The 25,793-nt window shown below is 34.1% G+C and overlaps 1 protein-coding gene across 2 annotated transcripts in view; it reads left to right on the top strand.

Moving 5' to 3' along the window:
• The window catches only part of SGCZ (sarcoglycan zeta), a 394,909-nt gene that overhangs the window by 207,480 nt on the left and 161,636 nt on the right, over window positions 1–25,793 (top strand). The window contains exon 2 of one of the 2 annotated variants that reach the window (XM_077177494.1): window positions 16,473–16,667. In XM_077177494.1, coding sequence (XP_077033609.1) covers window positions 16,473–16,667 — 195 coding nt within the window. The remainder of the gene's footprint in view (window positions 1–16,472; window positions 16,668–25,793) is intronic. The other variant, XM_077177495.1, reaches the window with a different exon arrangement.

Consider the following 25,793-nt stretch of genomic DNA (forward strand, 5'->3'; position numbering starts at 1 on the left):
GCTAAAATCAGCTCTCCATTCTTTCGTGCTTCAGGTACTAGGTGCCTATTTGGACATTTATTTAAGAAAATTAATTCACAATGCTGTTTAATTTAAAAGCAAAAAAACTTCCTGCTTTGAATCTTACAAAATTGAACTGCAGATGCTAAATTTTTTAAGCAAGTAGTTTAATGAAAGAAAGCTGTTCCAGATATTCCAAAATGGCATTCAAAACATGTGACAGTGTATTTCACTGAGCTTCATAGGGATGATTTTCTGCTGTTGAAGGGTTTTCTCAAAAAACAAAAAGTTGTCAACAGATTTCTCCTTTGAAATAAGGAGCAGAGGCTATTAGTGCAACAGCACATATAGAATTAGGGTAAAATTCCCTTTTTTTTGTCCTCTCCCCTCCTCCCCCTTTCACCTATTTCAGACAGTATAAAGCACTCTTGTTTCCTTTTCAGAAAGGCGTTATCAAAATCTCTGTAGACTAGAACACTGCATCAACAAAAGTTGGTTTAATGAATTGCTTTTGAAAACTTTTCCATGTGTATTCAACTTTCTATCCAGTTTTTCTGTAATGGATTGGTTGTGTATCTTTTCATATTGAAGAGTAGATAATTTAAAGTGAAAATTATCAGAATGCTATTGTTTTGGTTTTTTTATGAATTTCCTTATATCCAGGATAATTCTGACATAATGTGCATTTTGGAAACTGATCAAGTAATAATGGAATCTACTTGTCTTAGTAGAGATTTTATCAGATTTTAGCTCTGTTTGGGGAGGCAAATGTGTTCTCTGGTGAGTACATTCCTATATAATAAAAAAATTAACTCATTTCTGAAGCACCTTTTTGTTGTTTGTTTTGAGTAAATAGGATCTATTAAAGCTTGTGCACACACTTTGGAGAAGCCTGATCATTACATTTGGAAGTTTTCATGCAAAACAGGAATGCTGATGTCCCTAAAATAAGGCTGCAGATGGAGATTAGATTTTCATTTCCAGACCATTTTAGACTATAGTCATGGCTGGCAGACCTTATTATGGTTAGATATATCCTAAATCAAATGTGACAACCAATTAACTAATTTTGGGCACATTGTTCTCTCCCATTCTTCTCCTTGCCTCCTAGTTTTCACTGTGTCTTGTTTTTCTGAAAATAAGTGGAAATTCTTGTCCAAATTATAAGTGATCAGAACAATTACATAAGGAGGAATTGGAGTGGGTGTCATGTGTTTAGGACCTTAAGAATCTTTCTGTTCTCCTGCTAGAAATATGTATTGAGGCTGATCCTGGGCTTGTCCAACCAAATTATTTCTCATTATTAGTGGATCAGCAGGAAACTTTTAGTTTTACCTGGTAGTTGTTGCAACAATCTTGAACAGTGTGGAGAATTGCAGCTTTTATCAGTGTAGGCTATAGTTTCAGGTGATGCACTTAGAAACTTTAAAAAATTTATTTTAAGGTCATTTATATTAAAATACAAAGCGAATTACTTTTTGCAACACTGTGGTGATATTTTAAGGTCTTATAATAATTATTATATGAAATATTGATAATTTGTCTTCTTTTCAAATGGCAACAACTCATTAGCTCTAAGCTCAGAAAAAATGCCAACAAGGAGCAGTTTTTGAAAAGTGTAAGGTGGTGATTTGTCCCCAGTTACCCTACTGTAGTCATGCTTTTGAGATATTTATGTCAATTTGGAATTTGTATAAGAGAAAAATACACATCTTTTAAGCTAATTAACTTCAGAAATTTTTATTTGAATGCACTTGTTGTTTAAACCAGCTGATCACATATGAAAACTGACTTTTATACTTATTAAAACTGTGATAACAGTTTTAACGGCTCCCTTGTGAGTAATTCTATTCATGTTGTTGTGCTCCTGAATCAAACTCAAAAAAGCTATATTTTGTAGTAAAATACTGCTATAAGAGGCTTCTGAATGTATACCATATTCGTGCTTTCTAAATTTTTATACAGGCAAGTGTATAAAAGTATATTTTACTGAAATGCACTTACACACAGAAAAAAGGCAGGAACACCAAAAGCACACATGCAGGTCAAAAAACAATTGTCAGTGTGTTATAAGTACACTATTGACTGAAGGGAATGATATCAGAATACTCTTCTATATTGCCTTTAAATTCAGGCATTCCTTCATAATTTGCTGCTCTTGCATAGAAAGAGGTTGCTTCTTTTCTTAGTTATAGTGTTTTCTTAGTTATAGTGTTTATTCGTTGAAAATTAAGTTCTTTGGTATGCTGCTATTAGATGGTGGGGGTTTGCCTCTTTTCTCTTTCTTTTTGTTCAGTGTTATAACTTTTATAGCATATGTAACTCGTTTGATGCACCATAGCTGAAATACAGCTGAAGTGTATTTTAAATTGTGGAGTGTAGAAAATGCTTTGTTGAGGGTTTTCCCATGTGTGATGCTATAGGCAGAATTAGGCAGTTTGGCAGAAACCAATTGTGGTTTCTCTCTTTCCTACTCAGAAACATTATCTTTTTTCTTTCTCTGTTTGGACTGGCAGGGACCACATAAATGCCATACAAGGGTTGTATCCACAGTGATATCTGATCATGTAATTTCATTCTCTTAACTGTCGTCCTACATATTGCTGAACTTGCAACTTGAGTAAGTGAAATATGCCATTTTCCTAGGACTTCACAGTGGCCTGGTGCTTTCAGTATTAGCTGGGTTTGTGTGCATGTTTTAGGATATATCCTCAATACCTAATGGCATCTACACTTTTTTCCACCTGGTCTTGAAATAACTTCTAGAAAAAGGACAGGACATAAAGATATTTGTTTAAATGTAATAATGGTATGGTGGGGGACTTGATTCTTCTGTTTATTCCAAATCATCATAAGCTGTAGATGCCTTTAATACCTTTCAGCTCTTTTCTATTGCAAGATTCTATTACCAGTCTTGTAAAAGTAATGGGATAAATTATTCAAACAAATAGCATAGTGAATAATGTTGCAGCAGGAAATCTTTACCAACAAATATAAAGCAACTCTAAATATATTTTTGTAGATAATAATTTTTACATCTGCAAGAATCTGCCTTATTATGAAAAGAGTAGAAAAAAATTTACACTCCAAAAAGAGAAATTCTCAGATGAAAATTTTGTCTTTATCTTTACACAGAACTGAGTTTCCAAGGAGTCTAATAATCAGTATGCTGATACACCTGACCTAGAAATTTAAACAGCAATATTAAATTCATTCCCTTTCTAGGACAGAGGCCCCAATTTTAGCTGTATATGTGCCAGATTGCCTTGAAAAGATTTTCTGTGGATCTCATGAGATGATGTCCCAGAAACTTGACTTTTAAGGCAAGAATGACTCACTCTCTATGGGCTGAATGCATAAAACACAAAGCAGAGATAGAAGTTACTTCCTAACCAATTTTGTCAGTGCTTCAGAAATAGTATTTCAGTAGTAGTTTCTAATAAGGTAAAGTAGAACTGTATTTCATTTTCTTTTGGCAATAGGTGCTTCATAATCCAAGATATTCAAAATTAAAGGATGCAATAAATGTCTCCTTTAAGCATAAATTTTATAAACTTTTTCTTATTTTAAATTTTTATCCATATTAATTCAGAGAAGTTGGTCTTGCTCAAGAAAACTGCTACTCATCATTAAATAGATTTAATCTTAAATTGCAGTACTTCCCATTCTCCTACACTAAATATAATGCAGAGACTTCACCTCTGTCATGGTTTAACCCCAGCCAGCAACCAAGCTCTACACAGCCTCTTGCTCAGTCTTCCACCCACTGAAGCAAGGAAGGAAGGAAGGGGGTGAGAATCAGAAGAGTAGAAGAAGAAAAAAATATTTTGGTTCAAATAAAAGCAGTTTGATAGGTAAAGCAAAAGCTGCACAAACAAGCAAATTAGGGAATTCATTCACTGCCTTTCCATGGACAGTTCAGCCATCTCCACAAGAGCAGAGCCCTGTGTAATGGTAACTTGGGAAGACAATCGCCATCGCTCTGAACGTCTCTCTCCTTCCTCCTTCTTCTCCCTGCTTTATGTGCTGAGCATGATGCCACATGGTGTGGAATATCCCTTGGGGCAGCTGGAGTCAGCTGGCCTGGCTGTCCCCCCTCCCAGTGCCTTTTGCACCCCCAGTCTCCTTGTGGGTAGGGTGGTATGAAAAGCAGAAAAGGCCTTGGCTCTGTGCAAGTGCTGCTGAGCAATGAAAAAAACACCCCTCTATTATCAACACTGGTTTGGGCACAAATCTGAAACATTTGCCCATGCAACCTACTATTGAGAAATTTAGCTCCACTCCAGCAAAAACCAGCAAAAATACAGAGCCAGCTGAAAGATTTTTGTATTCACTAGGTGAAATATCTTTCTGTACAGGGGGCTCGGGGGAATACAGCAGTTTCCATTTTTTTGGTCTGCCTGAAATTTAAAAGCCTGTATGATAAAATGAGATGTTTTGCACATAAACAAGAAGATCAATCTAAGCTCTCAAAGGGAAACTTATTATGAATGATAGTGGTTGCTCTGATATTTTTTTTTCTGCTAGATTAATTTATCCATTATAAATGCTTCATTTCAATCTAGATATACCAAAATGATTCTAGCATAACATAGCATGCATAGATTTTACTTAATTTAGAAGATCATAACATCACTAAAATTTTGGGTTGAAATGTTTAATGACTACAAAAGCCATGCCTACTGCTCTAAAACAAAGAAGTAATTCTATCCTTGAAGGAAAAATATAAAAAAGATCTTTAGATCATGTAGACATATTAATTGCATTTTAGGACTTGTTAAGTCCAAAAATGGTATGATTACCACTTTTTTTTCTAGTATTTTTGAATAAATAAAATCTCTTACCCAGTCATAGGATCCTGAAGATGTGGTGGCCATTTCCATCCTAGTTGTACACATAATTTTTCATTTTTACAGTACAGTATTGCCTTTCTTACAATGAATGGCATTGTAGGCATCAGGGAAAAACAATGCTTTTGTTCTGCCATTTCTCTTTGTACTATGCGTGTTTGTAGTGCTTATTGTTAATGCTTTGTTGTGTTTTCCCAAGATGACCCAGTGAAAACAAAAGGAAGGTACTGATGCTGATGAATGTGTACTTGGTGTACGAATGTGGAAGCGGGCACAGTTTGCTCCTGAGCTTGTGGCTGGTTACAGGGGTTGAGGCTTCAGAGGGCAAGAAGTCTACACTATTTTGACAGACCTCAAAGCAAGCTGTGCATACATTGGGAAGGTTTGATGAGGATCATGCTTCATCAGACAGCCCAACAAGTAGCTGTGCAATGCCTTGCTACTCCAGTAGCAGTTTCTAGTGAGAAGCATTTAAGGTGAAGTCCTTCAAGGGAATTTAAAGAGAGAGTAGGGCAGTTGCCTAGAATCACTAGCTAGAATATGTGGGCATTAGTGGTTGAGTCTTAATACTCATTTTAAAAAGCCAGAGATGACTATTTTTTTGTCTGCCCAGTAGTTTTTCTTCTTTTTTATTATTCTCTGTGAAGTACTAGAAATGCAGTGTTTGAAGCTCTGTCTTCCCTGAGGTGTAGAAATAGTCTTACTACCCTCCTTTGCACTGTGATGCTTCTGACTATGAATTCTGGAAATGGTCCCTATTCCTGTGTGAGATAGACACTCTTGGCTGTACTTACCTTTTTTTTTTCATGTCCATCACCAGCCTCATGTTTCCTTGTTCGCTTGAAGATTCCTAAAATATTTTTCCCACTTGAGAACAGACTTTTTATTCTCAGTTTCTTTCTGAGAATCAGCTTGCACATTTTTATTTAAAAAATTGCTGTATGATTATTTTAGTATTCATATTACCAGGAATTTTAAAATTCTGTGAGTACCATTTCTTAATCTTCAGTAGTGGTTTTGTGAATAAATGATGCTGTATAGTAATTCTCTGAAGTTTTTAATGAAAATATTGAACAAAAAGAGGCTCATAATTACTTCATTCATTCAGATAATACATTAATCAATTCAGAAAAATATCATTATGTAATAGCTATTCCACTGAAAATGTGTTTTGCAAAATGTTTAGGTGCACTAGTACAAATATTTTCTGAAACAAAGTTTTATTTTCCATTTTACATTTCATTGTAATTATTCTTTGAGACAGAGTTGAAACAGATATGTGAAGTTTTTATATTTAACCTCATTTTCCTCTGTTAATAAATATATTTTGAAAGGATCCTGATTTGTTGATCAACTTCTACTAAACAATGCCCCCTAAATCATTTAGTTGTTGCTACTTATTTTCATAGGCCTGCTCCACTGCTGGTCATCAAAAGCTCAGTTTGTATGGTAGCCAATTCCCAATATGTGTATTTCCTGTGCTTGATCTGTATCTCGTCTATTTCAGATGACTAAGGAAAATAATTCAAGAAAATAATTTTATGCATTTAGTATTTTCAGTGCAGTAATTATGTTGCAAGGAATGGAAAGCTTTGAAACCCTAAGAATGCCAGGTTCCCTGTTGCTTTAGCAGACCGGGGTGAGATTAATAAGGAATGGCAGGAATGGGTAGTCTTAGGCAATTATGAGTTCATTTTCTCTAAAGGAATGTCTTTATAGCTTTATAGCTATACCTCATTAATAGGCTGAAGCTAGTGAGGAATTAGCTTTCCACAGAGATAGAGTTTAGCATGGTATGGCTCTAGAATCTTAAATAAAGGTCCTAAGTCCATTGATACCTAAGAGCTGAAAGTCTGCAAAAGCTGCGTCACCAGAAGTTTGCATAAAGAAGAAAAAATGTACCAAGATGTAGGATATGTCCACCAAAAATTACTGTTGCTGAAGAAAAATGCATCGATGCATGAGGAATTTTCTATAAGTGTTAGAAACTATTTTCAGGCTTTATTATCATCTCTCAGTAGGTTGGTTGATCAGAAACATGAAATCTACAGGCTTTTTGTAATAAAGATTCCTTAGAAGAAATATAAAGGAAAAATTTCAGTATGCTGATTTAGATTTTTACAAACTCTAAATTTAGACAGGATCTAGTTTGAACATTTCTGATTAGAAGGTTTGATTCATTGATCCAAAAGTGAGTGGGTAGTTGGTCAAATGGAACATTCTGGTTCCACCATACTTCCTGCAACTTGTCTCTCAAAGTTGTTCATTCATGTTGAGATTCTGGTGAGAGTGGATAAGGAATGGTTTAATTACTGGTGGGCCTACAGGAGCCAAATTAGCACTGAAGAATAACAAACATGGAATATTAATCTGGCAGATTTTATCTAACGGACAATCTGGAGGCTCTTATTTGTTTATAAGAAAAGTGTGGTATGGTGGTAAAAGCAGATTATTGAAAAAATATTTTCCCCTCTTTGTTGTTTTTGTGTTGCTGAGGAGTTTTGCTGACTCTGGAAATTTCATTAATTTCCTGGATTGTTCTCAGTAAGAGTTGCTTCTTGCTTTTTGACAGTCAGAGATAGTTTCTAGGATATGCAAAGGTGCTGATGCAGTAGCTGCCTTCCCAAAATACCCAGAGAATTAGCTTACTTTTGCCAATTTGAAGAGCAAATGTTTGGCTACTTTCCCAGTTCTTTGTTTACTGAAAAAATTGTTATTTCTTGAACCACAGCTATGTCCCTTTTACTGAAATTTTTGGGGTTTTTTTTTGGTGTTTTTCTTATTTTCTTTACGCATTTTTTTTACAACCATACGTATTGAATCATGCCAATCTTTCTCATGGCTCATTTATTATGCTTTCCCCCTTATCCACAGATATCTAACTGTTAGCATTCAAAAACACATAATCACATAAGCGATTATATGTGGTGCTTTTTATTTAAGAGCTCTGGGAATCGGGGTAGTTTCCACCCAAATCTGATTCCGACCATACATTTGAGGTGAACATGTTTTATACTCTATCGTTATATAACTTTCATGTTAATTATTAAACTATTGTATACACAGATTTCAGCTAAACATAGCCCCCTTTAAATTTCCAACATAGTTTCTCACAACTCTTCTTATGGTTATATAATAGTTATATTGAATTACTAAACAATCATCACATCTAACAATTATATCTTTTATCATACTGCTTACGCAGGTGCAGTGATCTGAGAAAACACAAAGCCTAATATTTTCAAAGACTATTTTTAACATTTTCCAGGGCTCCACTATCATAACTAGTTATAAATTCTGAATCACTGAATCACTTGTAGGTTAAAATGGACTTCTGGAGGCCATCTGCTCATTTTTCTGTATTTTTATAGCTGTCTTCACACTAGCATCTTCAAAAATTGTTTTCCAGTCTGTTTTTTCTTCCAGATGATTTTTCTGTCTCTCTTTTCTGTACTTGATCTCCCTTGAATATCCTGTTCCCAAGAATTAGAGTGAGTAATGACTTTTGAGTAAGAGTCTCCAACAAATCAAGTGTTTGATATTTGTCAGTTTTCCATTTTGCTGACCATGGCTTCCTCAGGGACAGGCAGCTGCACACTGTCTATTGATAAAGCTGGCTCAGTAGAGTTCCAGTGAAGAGCAGTTATTTTTTTCTTCCGTTCTTCCAACTGTGCTTACGTGTATCCTAGTAGATAAAATGGCATTGACACTGGCTCCTCCCTCCTTCAATCTCTTCTTAGTATGAAAGGAAGGCTTCATTTCTTCCATTCCAATCAGTCGTCTCTTCATCAAGCCATATTGATTCTTTTTTCTTTTCACAGCAGGGAGAGCACATATTCTGTAGGGTGAGTCTCATTTCATTTTCGTTAATCATTTGAGGAAAGTCAGGAAAAACCTATGCCTGCATGAGAACATCAAAGGATTTAGCCCAGTTCCTTCCAGTGAAGAGCTGAAGGTAGTTGAATGCAGTAAAAATGAGATCTAGATGACCACCTGTATCTCTCTAGTTTTCCCACAGTACCTGAAAGGATTGGATATTTTTCACCTGGAAGTTGAGTTCACTCATGTTGTTTAACCCATGATATGGTAACATCCTATTAATTGCTCAAAGAAAAAAAAAGTAAAATAAAACATTCTCGGTACTGCCAACTTAGCTAGTGAATATGGAAGAAATGTATGATAGAATCATTACATATTAAATGTCTTCATTATTTGTAAGTACTTGAAACCCCTTTTAAATAAGGAAACTCTTGTGTGATTGAGCTTCCTTCTCAGGAAGGAAGCTTAATTTGGATTTAGTATCTTGCTAAATCCAAACAAGTTGACTATTGGTCAATGAATGTTCTTCTGCATGTATTTTCAGGAAAAAGCAAATGCAAACAGAAGTAAAATAGAGAAAGTGAAAAGGTGGAAATTATTCTGGTAATAAAGTGTGTGATTCCATTTTTGATGAAAAATATTGCCAGGGGGATTTAGGAGTTTAGATCTGCTTTTTGTAATTATTACTACATCTTTAACATTCTTAACCCTGTTTCAAATAAGTTTGGAAAATATTATTAAGATCTTTTTCATCTAGGGATCTTAAATGATTTGGGAGCTTGCAACCAGAATGGTTATGTTTCTTTGCAAAAGATCAACTAACATCTGAAAAGAAAGTCAAAATTTTTTTGCACTTTCAAGCACAGAACTAAATTGTTTAGTCATTGAATATAGTTTTAAAAGTGCAGTAAGAAATAATTTCAAATTTCATGTAATAAGAAAAATTATTTTTCCAGTGATATACTTTTAATGCTGCTTTTAGGTCACTGATGAAGACAATTCTGAAGGTTCCTTTCTCTTGAATGCTTTCTCTTGAATGTTTTACAATTTGCACTTCATGTTCAGCATCTCTTGGTATTGGATTTTTTTTTTGGTGAGATGTCATTGGTCATGTGAGTGCTAGATAGATGAGTAGTCTTGTTGCAGTATTAGGATGCCGTGAAGATGGTTCATAAAGAGTCAGGCACAGATACAAGCCATCACAGTGAAACCACTTTTATAAGTTATAAAACTGCTGATCAGGGTTGCATCCATTAGTAACAAGGAAGATGAATAAGCTAATTAAAGGAAGGAAATGCTGAAGACAAAAAGGGAAACAAATTAGAGTCTTAGTCCTGTATATTATATGAAATTAAAAACATGTAAACTTACATTCCTCATTTCTGCACAATCCACCTAGGTGTTCTCCATAGCTTTATGTTATCATCTGAAATACAGGGTAAACTTACAGATTATTACTTAAATCTCTATTCTGAGAGTATTTTAAGAATTTAGGTTTTTGTGTTATCTTGGTAAAAAAGTCATGACCAGAATGTTAATATTTTCAACACCTGGTAAAATAACTCTCTTGTTAAATTTTTAAAACTGTTATTCTTTTAGACTGGAGCAGGAACCCATATTGGTAGGTAGGTGCTATAAAATTAGAGATTACTGTATGTGTATCTGTCTATCTATCTATATCTAGATCATCTATCTATATTTACACACCTATATGTATTTTTAAATCTAATTCTCACGGTGGATTCCATCTTCTATTAAGATGAATTCATCTCTTTTCTGCCTGTACTCTTATCAGGCAGACAGGCAAAATATAGCTTATAGTTTTAGAGCTTTGGATGGTAGTAAGATTTGATTCATGCTTGTTACTGTAACACCAATAACACCTTTAGTTTGCATATTGATATAATTATGATTACTTATCTATATGATTGTGATTACTATTGATTAAAAAATATCCTCATGAGATGGAGAATCTATTAATATTGAATATGAGGACATTAAATTCTCATTAAGGTAAAACTGATAAAAAAAAATCAGTGTAGCTGTGCCTGTGTACATTACTGAAGAAGCTCAACAAATAAAAGTAAAACCCAAAATGTAATCAGTGTCTTTTTAAGAAATACTCCTGTTCTTCATATCATAGCACTTACCAAATGCAGCTTTTTCTGTACTCTGGTCCATGTTATTTTTCATATGAATTTACGGAGTTATGTATTTTAGGCCTGAAAAGACAAGTATGTGGATTCAGACAAGTATTGGTTTTCTAGCCATACAATGGAGTTGTGCTACACATATATGAAAATAAGAGGAAAAGGATGACTACTTAAAAGCTTATTTTCCATCTTTCTAGAAATTCAGGTTTTTGTTCATATTTCCTATCTTTCCTCTTCTTTCATTGTGGACTACATGATTACCCTACAAGAAATTTAGTCTCCAAACTACAGGCAGAAATTACCTGTTTAACAAAGGTAATTCCTCATAAAGTGTTCATTCCACCTCTACTTCCAGTCCAGCTGAGTTTGGTGAATCTGCCACTCTTTAAACATCTTTCCTGACCCTTGAAGATTACACTTTTGCCACCATCTACTGAAACTGATTTAACAAAATGTGTCATTCACAGAGGAAAATTACCTCCAGTTTTTGTGAAGCCACAGAAGTATTGGTCCTGTCATCTTCCATTGATGTGATTGCCAAGTTTTCTCCTCATGAAATATCCTTAGCAAAGACATTATTCATCTTATCTTCTCAGTGGCCTTAAGAGAAGGAGCTGAGCAGCTCCAGCTGCAAAGTGCTGGTCCTAGCACTTGTGAGTGTTCTGTGCCTTACTGTGATATGTAGAGCAACAGGGATGAGAGCCCACCAGGTTTAAGAGAAAAGTGGTGCGTTTTTAAACTGGGATCCAATGGTTTGCTGACTTTCTTGCTATTTTATTAGTCTTTTAGAATTTATTTAAGACAAAATTTATCTCTTTGTCTAGCAGAAGGAGTATTTTGAGATAAGTTCCAGGGACTTATCACAGGTGGTAGGGCAGAATGCTGCAGTATCTTTCAGCAGTCTCTCTCCTTAGGCATCTGCTTTTCTTTAAGACAACTCAGCTATATGGAATCTTGTGTTGCTGTTACTAGACTTCAGTGATCCCACCTAGTTTGATTAAGGTTATCCTTAATAGTCAGTGTAGCTAGATAGAACTCCTCAAAAAGTTGTTCTAAAACACCATATGCAAAGTTAGATGACTATAAAGCAAAATAAACTGAAATAGTGAGTAAGTTCTTAAAACAAAAGCTTCTTTTAAAAATACACTAAAATGTACTGAAATGAGGTTTGGTTTTGAAAATGTACTGTAGAAAGGCATATTTTTTGAGAAAAATCAAGCCTCAGCTGGATTTGAATCCAGCTTCCTTGAAAATTCAGTATAGCACATTATTATTATTTAGAAATATTTCAAGTCACAGAACAGTGGTAAAAAGTAGGATTCTATTCATTACATGATTATTTATTCTTTTAACATGCTGTGAACTTCATTGTGCAGAGAACATTACAATTAAATATGTTGAACAGAGCAGCCATAAATGCTCACACTAAGTAATAATGGTAATAGCTTGTATCAGGTGACTGATATTAATTTTTGTGAAGTGATAATTTTATTGGAGAGAAAATATCCAAGATGCAAACATTTATTGTCCTTTTATAGACAACTGTTTCAGTAAATGTTTAGTAAGCACAGGCATCAGAGGGAGAAAATTTTGTACCTCAGCTGCTGTCCTGCCTGTGGCTATAATGAAGTCTCTGTAGTAATCTAGCTGTATTGAGTTAGGAAAAATTAAATTCTAATTGTCAATATAAAACCCAGAAAATTGTCAGTAAAAACATACTGACTTAAGCCTCGTTGACATCGATGACAAAACTGTATTTTGTGGCCAAGAAAAAAAGCAGATTCTTCTGAATTATTAAACTTCAGATCACATAAATTATGTAATCAACTGACTTTATGTACAGCTTGATAGTGAAGTTATTTGGTTATGTTTTTTACTTTAGGTTTTCAAGGGTGCAAAGGCATTTCCAGACGTCTTCATTAAAGAACACAGTTTTGGAGTGTTGTGTACAATTCTACCTTCAAATCTAAAAGTTACAAGAAGAAAAATCCACAACAGAACAAAAAAGCATCAAACCCTCAGATCAGAATCTTGAAATCCCTCTGATTTGACGCCTACATGACAAAAATAGTCTATGATAAATAATTTTTTTATTTTATTGTGAGACACAGTTTTAGTCTCCATCCTTGAGGTTGGAATCCATTCTGTGATTCCATGACAAATCCTAGGACAAGGCTCAGAAGAACCACACTCTCCAAATGCTTTTGAGCTGCCAAAGCAGTTTTAGTAATCATCCCAATTATACTAAAGAGAAAAATAAGTAAAATTCAACAAGTACAAAATTACCCATGAGGGCAATAAGGATTTAGGCTGTTTTGCATGAAATGTACAATATATTGATGAGGCTTTTAACTGGCAAATGATTTTTCCCCAAAGACTTTTTGTAGTAGGATCAGTTGCTGACACAGTTTTGGCTGCCTTTGAAAGGCTTGAATGGCTAATGCCAAAAGGAGAAGACTTAGCAGGTGTCAGGTGTAGCCCATATAAAAATTTCAGTTGAAATTTCTCTCTGTCCAATATTTAATTCTCTAGGAATGCACCTCTACTACCTTGTCAATCCCAGTCTTGATATACTCTCAACCAAATCAAGATAATACAATATTTTTCTGTTAATTTTGGAAGTATTCTAGATTACCAAACTCTTGTAAAAGAGAAGGAACTATTCATCTGCTTCAGCACATACTAGAAGAGACAGCAAGAGCTTCATGCATAGGTGCTTGGCATTTAAAATGTTTTCTAAGAAAATTCATTTGTTTATGCATCAGGCTTTTTCAAAAGATACAACCCACTTACTTGCCATCTTCATGTTTGTTTTTATAATGAGCTCCTTGATTTCATCCCAAGTCTTGATTTTAAAGCCAAGGCTGGGATGTAACATTTGTGTATTTGCTACGCAAGAAGTGCTATGAATTTTATAGCACTTCCTGCTCTGTGTGATGCATGTAGGGTAAACTTTCAGCAAAAGTCTATAAAGAAACCTGTAACATTATTTTCTGCTGTAAGCTTGATGCAACATACTGCGTGAGGGGAAGCAAAATGAATGGCCTGCAGTAGTGTCATACAAAAAGAGAGTTCTCCACAGTATTACCTGTTGGACAAGAGGCTGTATTACTTTCAGAGTGAGTAGGGAGAGATAGCTGGTTCAGGTAAATCATCTCTATGATGTTTTGAGCTATGACTAGTCATGACCAGATTGCTTTTCTGATTTTTTTTTTCCTCTAAATGATGGTATGATGAATCTTCCTTGCTGGCTATCATTCTTCTGTATCTGAATCTCTACAGCTCATCCAATTCATTATCAACCCAAATGAATATTGGGTCTAGATGCTGTCATACTGTGAATTTATATTTTAAAGTACCTTTATGTTTTCATTCTTTCTATGAATTAAGGGAATAATGCACAGAGAATGTCTAGGAGTAGTGTTATGTTCCAGGTGACAGTTTCAAGAAGGTAGAGGCCCCCTTCCAGGGGTTCCCAGGTCCAGAGAGGCTCCTGCTTCAGCATGGGGTCACCAACTCTGGCCCCTCAGGCTATTGCAGCATGGGATCTTCCACAGGCTGTGGTGGGGATTTGTCCTCTGGCTTCACCAAGGCTCACAGAGTTGAACAGTGTACAGGGGGAAATGAGGGATGCCTGGCTGTGGTGATGGAATAAAATGTTATTGTATTTAATAATGGTGTTGCAAAGGGTCTGTTCCATGGGGCTATATTCATAGTTTTAGGACCAGTGCTACTTCTGACATTGTCATGGTCTGAAAGTTGGCTTTTCAGCTATTTCTAACAAACATAATTTTTTCATATGTAATATTATAAAGTTAAATCAAGAAAATAGAAATTATGTAAAATTAACCCGTTTAAATCTCAAAATTTAATTATACATCACATTTTTGTTACAATGACTGGCTAAATAATGTGTAGAAACTCATTATAAGGAGAAAGTTGATAGCCCATTTGTGTACTCAGTTTCAAGATTTATAAGGCATTTTAACACAATTAGGATGAAAACTGCCAGCATATGATAAGAAGATGATGCAAGGTCTTAAAACCTGGCCATACTTTGCTTTGGGAGGATTGAGAAATGTCTTTGTGGGAAATTTTGTTTGTAAAATTCACTAAATAAATAAACTGTGAAACATTGCATTTAATTGAAATTGAGGGCAAAGAGAAGAAATCATGATTGAAAAAAATAAAAATGACAAAATGCCTGTTTGCTAAATTACATAAAACCTGCTTATTAAATTCTTTATTTCTGTCTTGACTTATTTCAGTGATATATATACTGTCACAATATGTGACAGTATATATAGTGTGTTCTATGACTTATGGCTCTAATTATTCACTGTGTTTTAATTTATTCCATTAATATCTCATTCACTAGAAGAATGATAAAACCTAAAGAGTGTTGATTTGGATAAATATCCAGCAACACAGATAATAACATGAACATTTTTGAGCTTCACATTTTAAAAATCTTATAAAATCAACATTTCTTTGATCCTTCAAATGAATGTAATCTGGTTTTTATTTCTCATTGGATCAACTGACTCATTTTTGTGTATTTTTACTTTTTTTTAGTCAAAAGAAAGGCAACTTTTAAGCTCAAAATTGATTTTTATCTGGTTTATAAGTTTGTTGAGTTTGTAGTTTTTTGTTTTGGATTTTTTCATTTTGTTTTGTATTGTCTTATTCCTCCTGAGGACAAAGCCTATTAAAACAACATTTCTAATGGGCATATTACAGAAAGAACTCTTACATAAACAGAATGGGAATGCTTTAATTTAATTTTTAAGTCAGAGAGAAAATTTAATACCTTCCCATCTAAAGGCAATTTGACAGCTGAATATGAATATAAATCTGTAAAATACAGTTATGAAGGAAAAAAAATTAAACAGTGTTTTATTAAATGTCACAAATAGCTTTTTTTTAAGGAAGTAATAATTGAAAGTTGTTTAAGCAGTTTGCAAATACTGCTTGTTAGTGCGTGAGAAGAATTTAAACTAGTTCAGGAATTCAACATATTATAATTGTATCCATCTCTTGAAGGGCAAAATGTGGTTTTGGGTTTGGTTTTTTTTTGTAAAATAAGGAGGCATGTATAATACTATCAATTATTAATTTAATTTGCTAAGTATAATAAAAGACTGAAAACTTCATTTATGAAAGATGTATTTTAGAAAGGTGAGATTTTTCTTCTGTTTGTACAAGAGTCTACTGGCTACAAGTTATACGAAGAAAATTGGCATTATCTCAGCCAAAACCAGTACAAAAGAAAAGGTACATTACTCTTTCTCCAGACCCAAATTTTGCTGAATGATCTCATAAAGGACAATAAAACAATATTCAGAATTAAAGTGTAAAATATATGTATAGATTGCTTTTATATTTTTAATAGTTTCTTGCTGATAAATTTGAAATGCAAATACAATTTGAAACAGAAACCAAAGGTTTACATTAAAGTCATAAAACCCAACAAATTCATGCTAGATGCCTAGTACAAATAACATTGATGTGGTTAATGCTAGATGAATGTATCTCTTCTGTGCCCATAGAAACTGATTTTCTATACATTCTGAAATAATTGTAATGTAACATTATGTGTGAAAAACAGACCTCTCATTTCCCTACTTATGCTTACATCTTTCTTTTACAGATGACACGAGAGCAGTATATATTAGCAACACAACAGAACAGCCTTCCAAGGACTGAACATCCTCAGTTTTACCCAGTAGGGATTTATGGATGGCGAAAGAGGTGCTTATACTTCTTTGTCCTTCTGCTGTTGGTTACCATGATTGTTAATTTAGCAATGACAATATGGATTTTGAAGGTTATGAATTTCACAGTGGTAAGTATTACAGTAACTTTATGTACCTCATTTCTTCAAGTACTAGCCTCTAGGCTTTTTTCTTTTTTCTTTACCATGTTATATAAAAATCTAATAATTTTGGAGGAAAAAACGTATATACTTACTTGAATGCTGGTTCAGATAGTCAAACTTTTTATATATATTCTGCAGTGAGTGGACTGGTGCCTTCTCTTTCTGATGTTTTTGGTTAAAAAACATATTTTCTGAAATTATATCTGGCTCTTAGACTTTTTTGTTTGCCCAAATCAAATGTGTCGTGATGACGGCCCCAAGCATCTTTTGATTTCTTGTCACCACTAAATAACAAGCAAGAGCAGTTTACTGTATTTGTTATGTATAGTGTCTCTCTTAGGAGGGAACTGGGTTAGTCATGTCAATGTATGGTTTTTCTTATCTTTTGTTCTTAGTATTTTTTTAAAGTTTACTGGAAATTTGGACTGTGTTTCACCTAGAACTTAGAGTAGCTGTTTTGGTGTTGGTAGGGGCGTAGGTGAGTCTAAAAGTCACATCCTTTAATAGTCAATCTCTGGCTAGAATCTTTAATATCAGCAAAGTATTTCAGATGTACACTTGAAAGAACATCTGCATTCATTGGAAACTGTGGTAGGAGTGTGCACTAGCTGGCAGCAGAGTAGTGACTTATATATCAAAAGAAAAGAGAGAACTTCTACAAAGTTTAAAATAACAGTGTTTCTGCTAGGACCAGTGCAGTCTTCCTCTCTGGATTTTAACCTTCATAATCTATATTTTGCTGTATTTAGTTATAAAATTCCAATTCCTATGTCACAGCACATTTCTTCATTAGTTTATCAGAAATGGAAGATCAGCCAGCAAAACCAGCATAAAACCTGTGTCTGAAATCGTTCTATATCTGTTGACGATCTGTAATGCATTAAATTATCTGAAACTGTTGTCTGGTGAGGCATATTGTGCAAATACATTTATTCTTCTAAGTTTCCACTAGTGGGTGAACATGTTGAATTAATATTTTGACAACTGTATAATTTTAATATTCACATACAGAAAAGTTTGAGATAATATTTTGGAAGGTTGCCTTTTTTCAGAGGGGGCTTTTTTGCTCAGTTTTTTCTTTTTTTTAGCACAATGTGCTTTTAAAATAGGATACCCATATATGTTTTTGCCTATTAGAATAATTATTCATTTGTACTTGGAAAAATACTTAGGCATAACTCTTTAAGCAATTTTAAAATATAGCTTTTAAAAAGCACAAAATTTTTCTCTGTGCAGAAGATTGCATTCCAGTAGAATATTTGAAACTACTGTTTCCATATCTAGGGATTTTTTGACCATCCGCACTACAAGCTATTTTAACACTATCGAGTTTAAATCTTTTCAAATTTGATCAAGCAGTTTTTAAAACAAAACAAGAAGATAAATTCTGAAATATTTTTCTTTCCTGCATGTCAAAGTTTGTTGGAAAGTTAAAAGTTTATGGTGAATTACTAAATCAGAGCAGGAACCTAGTGCAGAAAACAAACAGATCGTTGCAGCACTTATAATAAAACACTTTCTCCTTGATCATATTAAAATACATCTTTAAAATTATGTGTTGAAGACTTAATTTACTTCTGCAGAGTCATGAAATGGTAGGTAGTCTTCTACTTTGAGTAGTTGGTATTCACATTGGAATCTCTGTGTGCTAGAAGTGTCATGTTAAACGTTGAGCAACATCTTCACGCTCATGTCCTCATATGCACTTTTGAGCAAGAGTGAGAAATTTGTACGAAGTCTGAAAGAGTCACATTCTTAGGTGCAGGTTTTTGACAGTAAAATAGTTTATAAACCTAAAGTTTGTGTATTTAAAAAGGCAATGGCGTTGAAATACAAATATATTTCTTCCATGTTCATGTATGTATATACAGATAGATATAAATGAAGAAATTTTATTTGTATAACTGGAGAGTGATAGGAAATCAGAAGTGCAGCTAGAAACCTCAAGAGCGTTAGCTCAAAAGAGGAATATAGCCATGATAAAAGTAATTGCTGAAGTTGGACTGCTTTGACATTTTGACATTATTTTAAAATATTTCCTGTTTTAGCATAAGTCAGTGTTGAGCTTTCTTTGAAGACAATAATAATTGTAGCATTTCAAGGGGTCATGAAAAGCCAGGTCATGGTTTGTCGTTGCTGTCTGATGATTGCAACACTGTTAATTTGTGTTAGCTGTTGCCTTTTCTATTTTTAACTGTAAAGCTACAGCCACTGACAATTTGGAATAATAAAAACTTTGCTGTGATCAAGTTTCCAGCTGGAAAAGTTTTCTTGAATATACTGACCTTGCACATAAAAGTCACATTCTGAATCTGAGCAGTTATCCCATGTTCTTTTTATACTCAGAATGTAAAAAAAGGGTCTTGTGTAAAGCATTCAACTCAAAGTAAGATAGGCAACTTTTATGGATTTTTCTTATGGATAAATGTTGAATAGCTTATCAAATAAGTAATAATAATAAAAAAAAAAGTTTTTTTGCAATCCTGTCAAAATATAGTACCAGCAAGGTGTGCAAGTCTCCTTTTATCAGATTATGCAATGTGACTTGGAACTATAGAGATATGTTCAGGGATACAATCTCTTCTTCCAGTGTCCAAGGTAAAGAAACTTGAAAGGTAACAAATAATTGAAATTACCTTCAAAGTTACAAATAATTTCCCTGATATATAATATGTATCAGATGAGCAAAACAAAAAGTAATTAACATCTGTGTAGCAGGAATGTTAGCAGGAGTTGTCACAGATGTAGTAATAATTTTTGAAATATGTTTTCCCACTGGTAGCTTAATCTTAGTGTCCTCTAATACCTAGTTGAACTTTGTTATCTCATTGTTCAATTATCTTTTTAGAAAAATGTGGCCAAGGAGGCCAGTGGCATCTTGGTCTGTATCAAGAACAGTCTGGCCAGTAGGACTTGGGACATGGTTATGCCCCTGCACTGGCACTGGTGATGTCACACCTTAAGCACTATGTTCACTTTTGGGCCCCTCACTTCTAAAAGGCCATGGAGGCGCATGTCTGTAGACAGGCAACAGAAGTGGCAAATGGTCTAGAAAACATGTCTTGTGAGGAAAGGCTGAGGGAGCAGGGGGTGTTTAGCCTGGAGAAGAAGAGGCTGAGGGGGAGACCTCATCACTCTCTACAACTGCCTGAAAGGAGGATGTAGTGAAATGGAGGTTGTTTTCTACTGCCATCTGTTGAATCAACAAATGAGAAGAAATGGCCTTAAGCTGTGCCAGGGGAGGTTCAGATTAGATATTAATTTCTTTCTCAAAGAAAAAGTAGTTAAACATTGAAATAAGTTGCCCAGGCAAGGTGTGAAGTTATCATCTCTGAAAGTGTTCAAAGGGCATCTGTATGGTTCAGGGATGGTCGTGGTTGTACTGGGGGGATGGTTAAACTGGATAATCTTTAAGGTGTGATTTTCAAAGGAGATGTGCAAAATATCTTGGAAAAATCAAGCCAGGAACTAAAATCTGTAATTTTTTTTAGTATATAAAATAATAGCCTTAGGGGACTTGGGTTTCATGGAACACTTACAGTTTCCTTTCCTTGTACTAACCTTGGCATGGTTCACAGGCACCCCCATGGAATTGTCTGTCTTTCACTTTCCATAAGGACATAATTACCTCTCACTTAGTCTATGTTGTATGAGTTTAATGAAGCTCAGAGCTGTTAGTCACTCTTTACCTGTCTGTACAGTTACTCTACTAGGGATTTCAGGAAGGATGGACACTCAAGTCATGACTTGGTACCAGAGCTGAGGGGTAAAATATTAATGGTTTTGTGTTTAGAACATTCTGGTTATTTCATATATGTAATATATGTGAATTTTCAAGGCTTGTGAAGAAAGAAATATTTTTTTACTGTGTCTGCATTCTTGTCAACCTGTATTTACAGGGACTACAGCATAAGTAATTAGCTGATATTTTTAAAGATCTAATCACTTTATCATTATTCTCCAATACATTTTTTATTTTGCATCCTCTTTAAGTTTTTTAACCTCAACAGAATTATAGTTTTATATAATTTATTCTTCATAATAGCTGTTAATGAATTAGGCATATTTACACTCTATCAATCTGTTTAATTACTTTTTAAAAGAGACTTACTATATATTTTTGTTACTAACCAAATACCAGTGTAGCAATACATGACTGAAAGTTTTCTGCATGTATTTCAAGTTAGCTTTAAAAAAGGGAATTCAAAGCATTCCTCTTATTGTTGGGATGTGACATTGTGAAATAACATGGAGCAATCAGCACAGAAGTGTAGGTCCAGCTCTTGGTGGAGGAAGCATTTAATAACACCTCTTTGATACATTTTCTCATACATGCACAATTGGCATTGATATTGACACATTTATTATTATGTTTTACCTTTGCTTATTACATGACATTGATATCTGGAGTTTACTAAAGCTAAAAAAATGTCACTGTTATAAAAAATGCTCATGCAGCTCTTCGATCTCTTTTTGTGTCCTGTAGCAGCCAATGGCACCAAGTTATTTTACTGGTTTTGGTAGTACATCTGGTTTTGTGTGTCTTCATTTTCTGATTACCCCTAGGAATCCATATATGAAAAGACATTCTTACCCCTGTAAGAATGCTGCCACCTACTTCAGATGTTTTCTCTTGCTGTAGCTGCAGTGTTGCAGTCAGTTTTGATTGCTGTTGTGACACAATGTTGTGTGTATTGATCCATGTTAAACTCCTCTTGCCAGTGCTACCATGGGAATTACTTTTAAGAGCAGGGGCCAGACAAGTTAGAGACAGTTTATTTCTCCAGGAACTTTGAAGCATGCTTTATCTTCAGACATAAGCAGAGTGTAGAGAGCAGTTTGAGTTTCCTGGCTAGAATGCTTGTGCTTCATGCCCCAGCTGAGCATACTCTCTTTGCTGGCTGCCTAGCTCTGGATCCACATTGTGTGGACAGCCGGTAGTTTGCAGTGAGAATGTTTGCCTGAATTCCTCCTATTCCATGTTTAATTCCTAAGTCCTTGTTTAAAGCCAAGTAAACATGATTTCTTTCTTATGTGACAGAATATATATTAAGGCAGAAATTTGCAAACATTAATTCTCCCCTCCCCCCCCCACTACCTTTTGCACCTTAACAGATTATCCCTATATTCCTTTACAAGTTTCAACTTTACAGTTGGAAACTTTCACTAAACACTATTTTCCTGGGTTTTGGTTAATATGCAAGAATGTGGAAATCTTCCTAATATTTAACTCTCTGTGCTGGGACGCACACATGCTTCTGATCTTAACATCCAATGGAGGAAACACTCATGATTTCTTTAAAAGTACATTTTCTACATTAAAGTTATAATTTGATGCCTAAAGTTTTAGCAGTACAGAACCACATCAGTTCTGTTCAATGCTTTTATCTAGATGTAGACCAAACTGTCTTGGCATACTGAGGAAAAAAAATCTATTTGTGAAACTATACTGTAATAGAAATTATCTGTTTCTCAACAAGCATTACAGTGATATGAGTAGTTACATTTCTAATGTTCTTAGGCCACCCATAAGTCTTTATTTGATGGTCAAAACAGTATTTGGTTATCAGTTCAGTTAGTTCTGCTGAACTTTGTGATGAAGATAGCACTTTGACATAATTAATTAATACAATTTCAAGTAGCACTAGGGCAAGGGTCTTTTCCATTTCTCAGACAATCTTTGAGACGCGTCCAATTTGTTGCAGGTTGGCATTTCAAAGTTATGAAGTTTTGTAATGGTACTTATCTCAAATGTAATTTTGTCATCTGGCAAACAGAAAACCTCTTTCATTTGACAAAGGCAGCAGTTTGTTATTAGGTTTTGAGTAAATATTTATTTGAGTAAATATGAATAGAAGCAGTTGATGTATATTTAATAAATATATTCTGTCACATCTTCAGGTTAAATTTACTTCAATGGCAATAATTTATTGTCAATAATTTTTTTAAAAACTGAAAATTATCTAATTTTTAAAACTTTTTTATCTTATTAACTAGGTAGAAAATTATTTCTCCAGGTCCATCAGTATTTTTTCTTTCAAGAACATGATGTTCTGTTTTGGAATGAATGAGAGAAAACTCTTGTTTTCTTTTGCTTATTTTTTGCTTGTTTGGGTTTTTTTTTTTTTTTTTGGTTTTTTTTTGGTTTTTTGTTTTTTGCTTTGTCAGTCTGGACAGACAAAGTTCCAGTCCAGAGGAGGCAATATAATTAACTTTTAAGTGATTATGAGACTAAGTCAAGATATGAGAGACCAAGGCTCTAATGTAGATCATGTTCCAGATAAGTGTTTTATGCATAGCTTATTAGTCCTTATGATTTCTGGCATTTCATTTTAATAGATAAGTGACATCTCTCTTACTATTTCTTAATCTCAAACACTACATATCAACCTTGTAACAAATTTTATTGAAGATTCCAATGAAATGGCTGTGTATTCCTCAGGAATATTTTCTGCACCAATTTAGAATGATTTTAAAATTTTGACTTTTAAATGATTTGAAAAAATACTTAGAAAATCTTCAGCTAGAATGAGTATTAGAAACCAGATGTCTGCACATGGACATGTATACTAGTATGCACAAATTCTTATTTATAGAGGTGACTATTTTCTCATATCCTTATGGTGCACTGGAAATCAGAAATGTCAGTTTCTTGAATGAACCTGTCAGCGCCATGAATAATTCAACAACTTACCCATAGAATGTCAGCATATTAATCTTGCTGTGAGTTAATTTTGCTTGGACTTTTTTATCCCATTTTTTAGCATTCATGGAAAAGCACAACTTTAGAGAGCTGGAGGGTATTTTGTACAACTCGTGTCCCCTTTCATTTTCAGTGCCATAGGCAAGAATGAACTGATTTACTCTTACTCTCTTTTGAGCATTTCATATATTTACTCTCCTGAACACAATGAAAACTCATTTTAAATATTTCTAGTACCATTCCTCTAAATCACCTTTTTATCTGATCTTGTATGTGTACCTCCTGTATTTGTATACCTCTTTTCCTAGTCCTTATGGGGAGGAAAAACAATCAGGGTCAGTGCAAGCATGGGGTAGGTTTACTTGACTGTACAGTACTTAATATGAAATCTGTTGTGTCACAGTGGAAAGGTGACCAATCTGATGTCATGTTTGTGATACATAAGAAAACAGCTTGCATGAACAGTCAAGCCACTGTTAAACATATTTTGTTAGGTATTTTACAGTACTGGACCTCTCATGGAAAGATACCTTTCAGTAAAAAGTAGGAAGGTATTGTTTAAAACAATCCAATTTAATAACACTTATCAGCAAACGTTGACTCTCTTGCTTAATGTGCAGGTTACTTTATTGATTCTGTGTGGCTGAATGCAGATCTTAAATTATTTATTTTATTTCTGAGATATGTCTGTACATTTTGGGGTTTGTTTTTTACAAATGATCTCTCATGAAGAAGGAATGGGATAAAATTCTTTTCTCATTTTTATATTTGTTTGGTCATTCAGATTTAATGGCAAAGTACTAGTAGAGTTTTCAATAGAAAAAAGAAGTGAATACACTGCACCTCAGAAAGTCTTGTAAAAATGTGCCAGCAACAACAGTTTAAATTAATGTAATAGGTTAGCCAAAAATGTGTATATACATATCTAGATATGTGTATATATATGTATCTATTCAGTTTGCCAACGTTTACCTTCTCTGAAACAATCATGTGCTCAAGCTGAGTGAGCAATATTTACTGGACACCTTATTCTTAATCATTCACTGTGTAAATAGGCTGGAACAAGTATCTCAGAATTCTTTTCAAATATTTGGTTTCATGAAAATGGAATTAACTTAATTTCCATTAATGGCTTTTTTTTTTTCCTTTCTGAGTGTATTCTAGCATGACATTAGTGTTTGTAGAAAATTATATTTTCAAGAGACTATTAGATAAATATAATTTTGAATTCTTAAAGTTTTATCAAGTAAGAGAGTTCTGACACTTATATTTGTCCAAGTGCATAGCTTGAATAGCAGATATTTGAAGAATGTTTTTGGCGTGCAGTTATTTTTAATGAGGGGGGGAAAGGTGGAACAAATTAATTTTGTATACCAGGATTCATGAAAATAATCAATAGAAAGTCATAAAAAGAAAAGAAGGCTAATGCATCAGCTTGTTTTTCTCAAGTGGAGCAACTAAATCAGAGTTAATTTTATAGTTCAGGCCAAGTAGTAATATTTTATATGTTTATTTAGCAGTGATTAGAGAGATATCAAACTACTTGAACAAACTTTAGTTACTTAAAAGCACCAACAGTCTGTATAAATAATGAAATGTGTGATTCTTACTTCCTTTCTATTATTGGGATGACTTATCTGAGTAAAGAGTGCAATAAAAAATTACATTGTCTGCTTGGAATCCTGCTTTTACTTGTACAAACCTTCCATCCTGAAATAAATACAAGTCCATGTATTAAGTACAAGAGCAGAATGTGCTTATGTAAATCTAGCCTAAATTAGACCTAGCACATTTAGGAATTATAATTAAAAAGAAACAGGAAGATAAGATAGAATATGTAGTGATAAATGTCCTACATGGCAGAGTATTTCCTCTTCTTTCTTATAAGTCAGGATATTAAATGTGTGTTTGGAATCCCAGACGGGATTAAATGATGAATTAAATGTTTCACTGATGCAGAAGAAAGGACATGTTTTAATAAAAAATGTGGATAAGGGTTTTTTTTTCTCCTGCAGCAATGAGGAGAAAAATTTTCAAGACTTTTACACAAAAGATACAACACTGATGCAGGTACCATTTCTATGCCTGGCAAACATATTTTACTACTGCTAGGTACAATCAAGGAATGAAAATCAAGAAATCCAGTAAAAGCAGATTATAAATGGTATTGCCAAAGACAAGGTAGAAGTAGTGAAAATACCACAAAATATAAATCAATGTTAATACACAATCCTAAACCTCTTAATCATAATCTAAATTTGGCTGCCTTTTCTGGAAAAGCCTGGTGCTTGTCCAATGATTTGTTATTCAGGCAGCATGGTGCATACCCTGTCACATCAGTGTCCATCAATAATGTGAGAACTGCATTATTTTACTGTGACATTCAGTTA

Source organism: Agelaius phoeniceus, chromosome 4 (genome assembly GCF_051311805.1).
Source record: "Agelaius phoeniceus isolate bAgePho1 chromosome 4, bAgePho1.hap1, whole genome shotgun sequence".
Classification (NCBI taxonomy): domain Eukaryota; kingdom Metazoa; phylum Chordata; class Aves; order Passeriformes; family Icteridae; genus Agelaius; species Agelaius phoeniceus.